A 7,649-nucleotide genomic window follows, 5' to 3' on the forward strand; every position below is an offset into this window, starting at 1 on the left:
TAAAATACCATGTTATGTATTTAAATATTAAAAATTTTAGTTTAGGCTATCGCCTCGTGCCTCGAGGCTAACACCCAAACGAGCTTGTTATATAAAACGCTTTGGCTCATTTCTCCCTTTTAAAACATTGGTCTTGAATTCGAATTGCTAGTTCGATACTCTTCAACTTCATTTTATTTGGCCTTGAAAAAATCAGGGAAAATAAACCGTACAAATACTACCTACCTTCCAACTGCCAAGAACACCCACCCGCCACCACCCCTACAAAACCCAAATCGCCACCATTTCCAATTTCCACATCAAGAGAGAATCTGTGATTTCATGACGAGTAAGAAGAGAGTGCTGGTAGTTGGAGGCACAGGTTACTTAGGCCAGCATGTACTGCAACGGTTCTCAGAGATTGAAGGGATCACGGCAACCACCCCCTTCGGTCTGGCGTTTACCCACCACTCCAGTCCTCCTCCCCAAGCATTGCTCGACGCATTTCCCCAGTTGCTGCATTTCCATATCGATTTGAAGACCGGCCATGGATTTCAAGCCATTTCTCAGACGTTTGCCGGGTCAGGTCCCATCCCAATACTCCACTTCTGTAAAATACTAAATATTTTCTTTTTTCATTGATTTAATTATACTGATTTTGATTGGTGGTGTTCAAGTTATAATCTGTGGAATCTTTAATTTGGAGTAGTGGGTTTTCTGGAACATGCATTCTGAATTATTTTTATTAAAAATTTTAACGAAAAGCTTTCATATTGTTGATTTTAACGAAAAATCATATTTTAACGCTAAAAAGTCAATTCTGATACTATTCACTTTACCTTTTATTTTATCCTTATTGTTAAAACTCAAAGTTTTCGGGCTTTTTTCATTAGATTTCCTATTTATTTTTGTTTTTTTCAAGCTGAAAGGCAATGTGGTTTACTTAATGGGTTTTTCCTGTTTTACGTTTTTTCATTTTTTTTGTTATGGGGTCTTTGGTTTTTTGAGATAATTGCTTAGGACTCTTGTTTAGCCATGTGCAAGCAATTAGTTCTTTAGGGGAACTTACATTGTGTAAAAGCTCGAACAGTTGTCTTTGCGTATACACTTTTATATAGTTGTTGAATGAATTTGGGGGGGTGGGGGTTAGGATTTCAAGTACTTAACTTAAATAGTGAAGAACCTTTATGTGCTGAGAAGTGTATTGGTTGAATTTGCAGCCTGATGTGGTTGTAAACTGAGCTGCACTGCACTCTCCGTTCCTCGTGCCTGTGAAATGGATCCTGCTGCTGCTATGTCTGTGAATGTTCCATCTTCTCTTGTGAATTGGTTATCAAGCTTTGAAGAGAGTAGTTCTCTTCTGATACATTTTTCAACTGATCAAGGTTAAGTCTCTCTTAGCCATTACAGTGGTAGATTTTTTATCCATTTACATATCTATTTGAGTACAAATGGCTCAACAAAACTAGAGAAGAGAAAAATAAGAAAAGAAAATGGCAATGGACGAACAATAATAGAAGATACTACCAACGTAACAACTTAAAAGCATTCTTAAAAATCTAGATGACACTTTGATTGTCCCCAGTCGTGAAAATGTTGTATTCTGAGACTGTTGTGGTTTGTCGGTTGAGGCAGACAATGTCTAGAAAATTAGGATAGATGTTGTTGGCTTAAAGCATAGAGTATTATGTAATCTTAGGACTTCTATCAAGTATGAACTTCTTCCTGTACTAGATGGAGAATAGGAAAGGGGAGGGGTTACTTTCGATGAATTTGATAAAATTTTATAAAAGCTTCATTGTTTAAAATCAATGCTCAAATGTCCTCAAGTAAGGAAATGGATCCTGCATATTGAACATCATAAATATCCGTGTCTGATGAGTATGACTTTCCAATGATTGACTTTCCCAGCCTCCGTAAGCATGACAAAAGGACTCTTTGGTACCTGAAATTGTTCATTTCGTGAATTAATCAATTATTGGAATGGAAGAACCTTTTAATTATGGAAGATTTCATCCACTTTCTATTCTATTGGTTAGGTTTGATGACCTCGGCGGCTTATTTCAGTACGAGAACATTTAAAATGCAGGAGCTTTTCAAGCATTCTACTCACGGTCTGGTATTTCTGGTATTTCTCTTTGTTATTTCAGCATGAATGCATCCATATTTAAGATATCAGTTTTTCTATTTGAACCACTTATCTTTGTATTATACCTTTATGCTCATGGGAGTCATATCTATTCCTAGTTCGTGATTCATGACTGATGTAATTTTCCATCAGTTTATGAAGGGGTGAAGTCCTTTTACGAGGAAGATGATGAAACCGCCCATGTAAATGTATATGGGAAATCGAAAGTGGCAGCAGAGCAGTTCATAACTGAAAAATGCTCCAACCTTGCAATTTTGAGAAGCAGTATCATCTTTGGGCCACAGACAATCTCACCGGTTCCAAAATCTCTTCCAATCCAGGTATACAGAAGACAGTCCTTCGGTTGAATTTTTGCTAATTTGTTGGTGAAGTTTACGAGCCCACCTAATAAATTCCAATCAGAGAATCAAATTAATATAAAGATGATAAAGACAACTTAATAAGTATATCATAGGTTATGTTTGAGTCTAATCAATGATTTTCATGTGAATGTAGTGGATAGATGGTGTCCTCCCCAAAGGAAATACAAGCGAGTTTTTTCATGACGAGTTCTGGTGTCCTGAATATGTAAAAGACGTTGTAGCTGTCATATTAGCTCTGTCCAAGAGATGAATATCTGGTATGAAGTTCCCAACTCTCTTGCTTTTGTACTTGTTGAATCACCAAAAGTTGTGGACCTATAAAATGTTTCTCTTGTGTTTTTACTTTCTATTATCTCGGGAGCTTTTACTTTTGTCTTCATGGTTGTGGTATTTGTAGTAAATCTGCAGATGGTAAGCAAACAAAGGTTCTACTAAATGTCGGTGGACCAGATTGGGTATCCCGCCTTCAAATGGCTGAGACTGTTGCCGATGTTAGAAGATACAGCCCCTCATTAATCAAATCAGTGTCTGCATCATCAGTAGGTAGACCTTATACCATTTGTTTTTGCTATGTGTGAGTTACGTAGTCATCAGCACGTTCATTAGATCACTTTCTGAATAACAAATATATGGCCAATCAGTTTCAAGTTGCATTCTGATGACGAGATTTCCACATTGCCTTGTGTTGACAACTCCGATAACATTAAAACACACATTTATACTGTCCAGCCATTTGCTTTCTCCTCTTTCTGCAAATTTACAGGATAGCCGTATATTGCATTTGTAATTTCAGGTCGATCGTGGAGTAATGTCCCCTGCCTGACATATCCATGGATATCACCAAGTTGGTTCGGACACTTGGTATTGCTCCAACTTCATTTAGAGACGGTGTCAGATTGATGCTTGAAACTGAGGCAAAGCCGTCCCAACGGCCTGAAGATAATGTAAATTGCTTACTACTTGTAACACTAAGGAATAATCGTCCCTTTCTGTCATACATGATTGGAAAAGAAATGTTGTTTAAATTGTTCAAAGAGCAACCACTATTGAACCCAATAAGCTTCAAATGTCCTACTACCAATTTATTAGTACTGAAATTTCTACTTCACAAGATACACGGATCGATCAAACAACAAAACATAACGAAGTTGAGTTGTTATCAAGTTATTTGACACATTAATCGAATATATTAAGTTAGAAGTGATTAGTTTTAATCTAATGTTACTTTTCTTCCCAATACAAGTCGCTTCGATTTAATACATGTTTAGGTCTGTCACAATTTTTTTGGGTCACTAAAGACAACATATGCTTAGTTGAAGAGGTCTCAAGTTCGAAAACCTCCACCTTCATTGACAAAGAAAAAAACAGTCAGAGGTTAATAGTTGGGGAAATAATTTCTACACACTAATCTTCATTCACATCCTGTTTATTTTTGAGCTTTGGATCAAATAAAGCAAATGTGAATCAAGGTACAATTTTAGGGATCGTTTGGAAGGACTTTTAAAATAACTGTAAGTGTTTTTGATGAAATTGATTTTGAGTTCTAAAAATACTTTAAAAGCATTTTCAATTATTTTAAAAGTACTTACAAACGAGCTTTTAAACAGGGGTTTGCACAAAGAGAAAAAGATTGTTACGAAATCATTTTCGTATTAGTTCTGAACGAGAATAAACACGACATGACACAACTCGATTGCAACCCTAACCCATTTGGGCCTGAAAGAACCAAACATGTGGGCCTTGAAAGCCTCAAAGAAATGTGGGCCTTAAAAGCCTTAAAGACATTTGGGCCATAAAAAGCCCTTAACGCTGAGACTGAACAGCCAAACGCAGCTCTTTGTCATCTTCTTCTTCTTCACCTGAATCGAACTCCACAACCCTTTCACTCAGGTTCGTTTACTTTCAACCAAAACCCTCAATCCTTCAATTCGCACACACAATCTATACATACATTTATATATATATATATATATTAGCTGATTAGAGTTTCAATTGTGTGCTGCTATTTGATTTTTCTGATCCATTTTCCTGCAATTGCGCAACAGAGAAAGAGAGAGAGAGGAGAGTATCTGTGATCGAGCATGGGAGGAGGTGAGCACGCACACGGAGATGGAGCCCACGGCGGCGATTTCAGGGCTAAGGTGTGGAGTATGAGTGGTGGGCCGTACTGTAGGCCCAAGCACTGGAAGCGCAACACCGCCATCGCCATGGCCGGCATCTTCCTTGTCTGTATTCCTATCGCCATGAAATCTGCCGAGCTCGAGGTCTTTCTCAATCACCTCAACTCATCGCAATCTGTTTCTGTTTTTCTATTTTATCCGTCAAAATTTTAGATTTCTGTTTGGTTCCTGAGAAAATGTAGGAAACCTAAGGAAGGTGAAGTTTTGGATCTTGGATTGTCAAATTGTTGGGACCCGAATGCACTCTTGACTGAACTGAGGCTCTCATGAATTGTTTAGATTTAGTAGAGGTTTAGATTTTCACTTTGTGAAATTAAGCACACCTTTCCGGTAGATTTTGAGAAATTGTCAGCTGATTTTGTTTCCCATGGTTATAGTGGATTGTGTACGACATGTATCGGATTGTGAGCATTACTAATTCGAATGAGGGTCGAAGATCGCCATTGTGATTTAGGATTGTAGGTTTGTCAATTTGTAGCTGGGAGGCTCTTGGTTTAAAATGTTGAGTGGTTGACTTGACTTGGGAACATTGAGAAAACAGTAAACTTAGGTTAATGTAAGGGAGTTTAGTAGATACAGATTGTTACGAGAAAAGAGTTTTGAATGATTTAGAAGATGCTGGCACAGGTTGTGATGAAGGATTCAGAAATTGACGATGCTCAAACATGAAGGAAAACCCATGAAACCCAGGGTTTAATATAATTTAGAGAATTCGATTACGATCTGCTTGATAGGATTACCTAGTTTTGTCTTGACTTTCATTGATGCTTGGTTAAAGTTTTTGGCTATTAAATGCCTTTCATTGATGCACTGGTGTAGTTTCGCTATCCTCTTTTCATTTTTGTTTCTGAAAAAAAAATCTGAGCAGGGTTGGAAGTTTAAATGTGACAAATTTGGGGTCTTTAAGCTTTGGTTAGTACGCTAAACTTTTGAAAACTCAAATACAAAACCTTGCTAATACTAATTACGAGGCTTGTTTTATACCCTCAGTTATTGAAAATTAGGGCTAAAGTGCACGTTTCATTGTAATGGGAGTAAAGCTTAGGTGGTGCTCTAGAGTGCCAGTCAATAATAAATAGGGCATTCAAGCTGAAGCCCGTAAGCTAAGGATGCAAACTGATACATGGCCTTTTTGAAGTGTGACAAGATGTATCCATGTTTGCATTCAGATTTTTAGTGCCTCAGATATAGCAGGATGGAAGGAATTGTTACTTACTTAGTTAGCTATGTCATACTTTTTATATGTCATGAAACTTTATGCAACTAACGGAGATCACGTGTTTTCATTTTGACATTTTATTTCCTCGAGATATTGATAAAAGGATATGTTATTTACTTGCCTGTTAGCTTTTTTAAGTTCCTTTGTATCATGAAAAATTTGTCTTTGTTTTATAATTTCTTTCGGATGCTTCTTATTCTAAATTAATATTCATTAATATTGCTACTATTCTAAAAGATATTCCTTGACAGTGCATGAATGTGGGCTGAAATTTTTTAATTACTTGTTCAAAAAGGCAAAGCGTTCTGGTGGGGATTAGATGCTGTTCTTCTTGAATTGATTTGTGCCACTCCCTTTGTATGGCTGATGACTAAAATTTGCATAAACTGGTCATGATTAGTTCTAAGAGGACTTATATTTTAATTGCAGCAACGGCCACATAATCCTGTTCGCCCGATTCCTTCACAACTCTGGTGCAAGAACTTTGGAAAGAAAGACTACTGAGTTTATTTAGGACCATCCGGTGAAAGAAGTACCTGTGGAGGTTAGGAATGCGAATTATTCCTTGTAGATGTTTGTGGAGAATAGGAGCTGCCTTTTAAGACATTTGTGCTCGTGTTTCCATAGTATTGAGTCCATGACTCATTGTTTGCGAGGTATTTGCTTGCTAAACTATCAATCACCATAATAAATTGTCAGACTCCTTTTGTAGCGATTCATTGAATATTTGATTTCGGTCATGCTTGTTTTGCTGATGTTGTTCCATCCTTGTGTCCCTCTGATGTATGGCTTAGCATTATCATTACATTATATAATTGAAGAATTTTATGATGTGCCTCTGTCGGCCTCCTACATGCCAATCCAACGGCGCAAAATAATTCAAAAAAGGAGAAGATTACACAATTTCTGGTTGCCACAGCGGTCGAAATATGCTGAAAGATTTTTTTCCAGGCAAAGAGAGAAGAAGTCCTTTCTTCTGCTTGAAGCAGACAAATGGAATCAGATTCCAATTTTCTTGACTCTGTTCATTGGAATTGCTCATACAACTGTGCTTTCTAGAAAAGTATTTGTAAGGTACTTCCACTAAACGCTTTTATGAACCAGAAAAACTTCTACAGAATAACACTTCCATAAGCAAGTGGAAACATGTATTCTAATTCTATTGACTCGTGACTTACGAAGATAGCAAGAAAGTTTGATTTGACATTTCTCCCTTCCTTCCTCGTCATCATTCAACTCTTGTAAATTGTATTTGCCGACACAAACATGCGTTCCAACTTACTTCTAGTAATTTTACAAAGAACAACATTGGCATTTTTATACATTTTGACTAGGCCTGGCAAACGGGTCGTGTCAGTCATGTTCGTGTTGTTTTGTGTAACACCTGTTATCTTAACGGGTCGTGTCGTGTCACACCTGTTATCTTAACGGGTCCTTAACAGGTCGGGTCACTTAGGTAAAGTGACCCGACCCGTTATGACCCGTTAAGAAAAAAAAAAAATTTCTTAAATTTGCACATACCACACATTGTCACATAAATATTACTTCAAAACATTAAAACACATTTGTCGCTTAAGTACTACATCTACACTCGAAAATAAGAGTCTCATAAAAATACAGTACTAATCTATTACAAATATTAAATGTGCAAGGATATGCAAAACAAAAGCGTTTTTGTTTGCAAGGTTGTGAAGTCTTTCTCAAAAGTTTAAACCTTGCCAATGGAACTCAAAGCTTAATGAAAGTGACTCACTAGTGTG

At 37.0% G+C, this 7,649-nt stretch overlaps 1 protein-coding gene and 1 pseudogene across 1 annotated transcript; both read left to right on the forward strand.

Moving 5' to 3' along the window:
* The first annotated feature begins 33 nt into the window (after positions 1-33).
* LOC126627877 (uncharacterized) lies at positions 34-3,662 on the forward strand (annotated as a pseudogene).
* A 629-nt stretch (positions 3,663-4,291) lies between these two features.
* On the forward strand, positions 4,292-6,654 carry LOC126632200 (uncharacterized). The gene is made up of 3 exons (XM_050302494.1): positions 4,292-4,380; positions 4,536-4,754; positions 6,319-6,654. Exons 2-3 carry the CDS (start codon positions 4,572-4,574, stop codon positions 6,391-6,393), a joined length of 258 nt encoding a protein of 85 aa, XP_050158451.1. The 5' UTR covers positions 4,292-4,380; positions 4,536-4,571; the 3' UTR covers positions 6,394-6,654.
* The last annotated feature ends 995 nt before the right edge of the window (positions 6,655-7,649 follow it).

This window comes from Malus sylvestris, chromosome 1, assembly GCF_916048215.2.
Source record: "Malus sylvestris chromosome 1, drMalSylv7.2, whole genome shotgun sequence".
Taxonomy (NCBI): domain Eukaryota; kingdom Viridiplantae; phylum Streptophyta; class Magnoliopsida; order Rosales; family Rosaceae; genus Malus; species Malus sylvestris.

Excerpts from the sequence above, each read along its gene's own strand:
- LOC126632200 (XM_050302494.1), top strand. The coding sequence starts at position 4,572 with ATGGGAGGAGGTGAGCACGCACACGGAGATGGAGCCCACGGCGGCGAT. Across the intron at positions 4,755-6,318 it reads TGAAATCTGCCGAGCTCGAG|CAACGGCCACATAATCCTGT; the intron begins GTCTTTCTCAAT and ends TTTTAATTGCAG.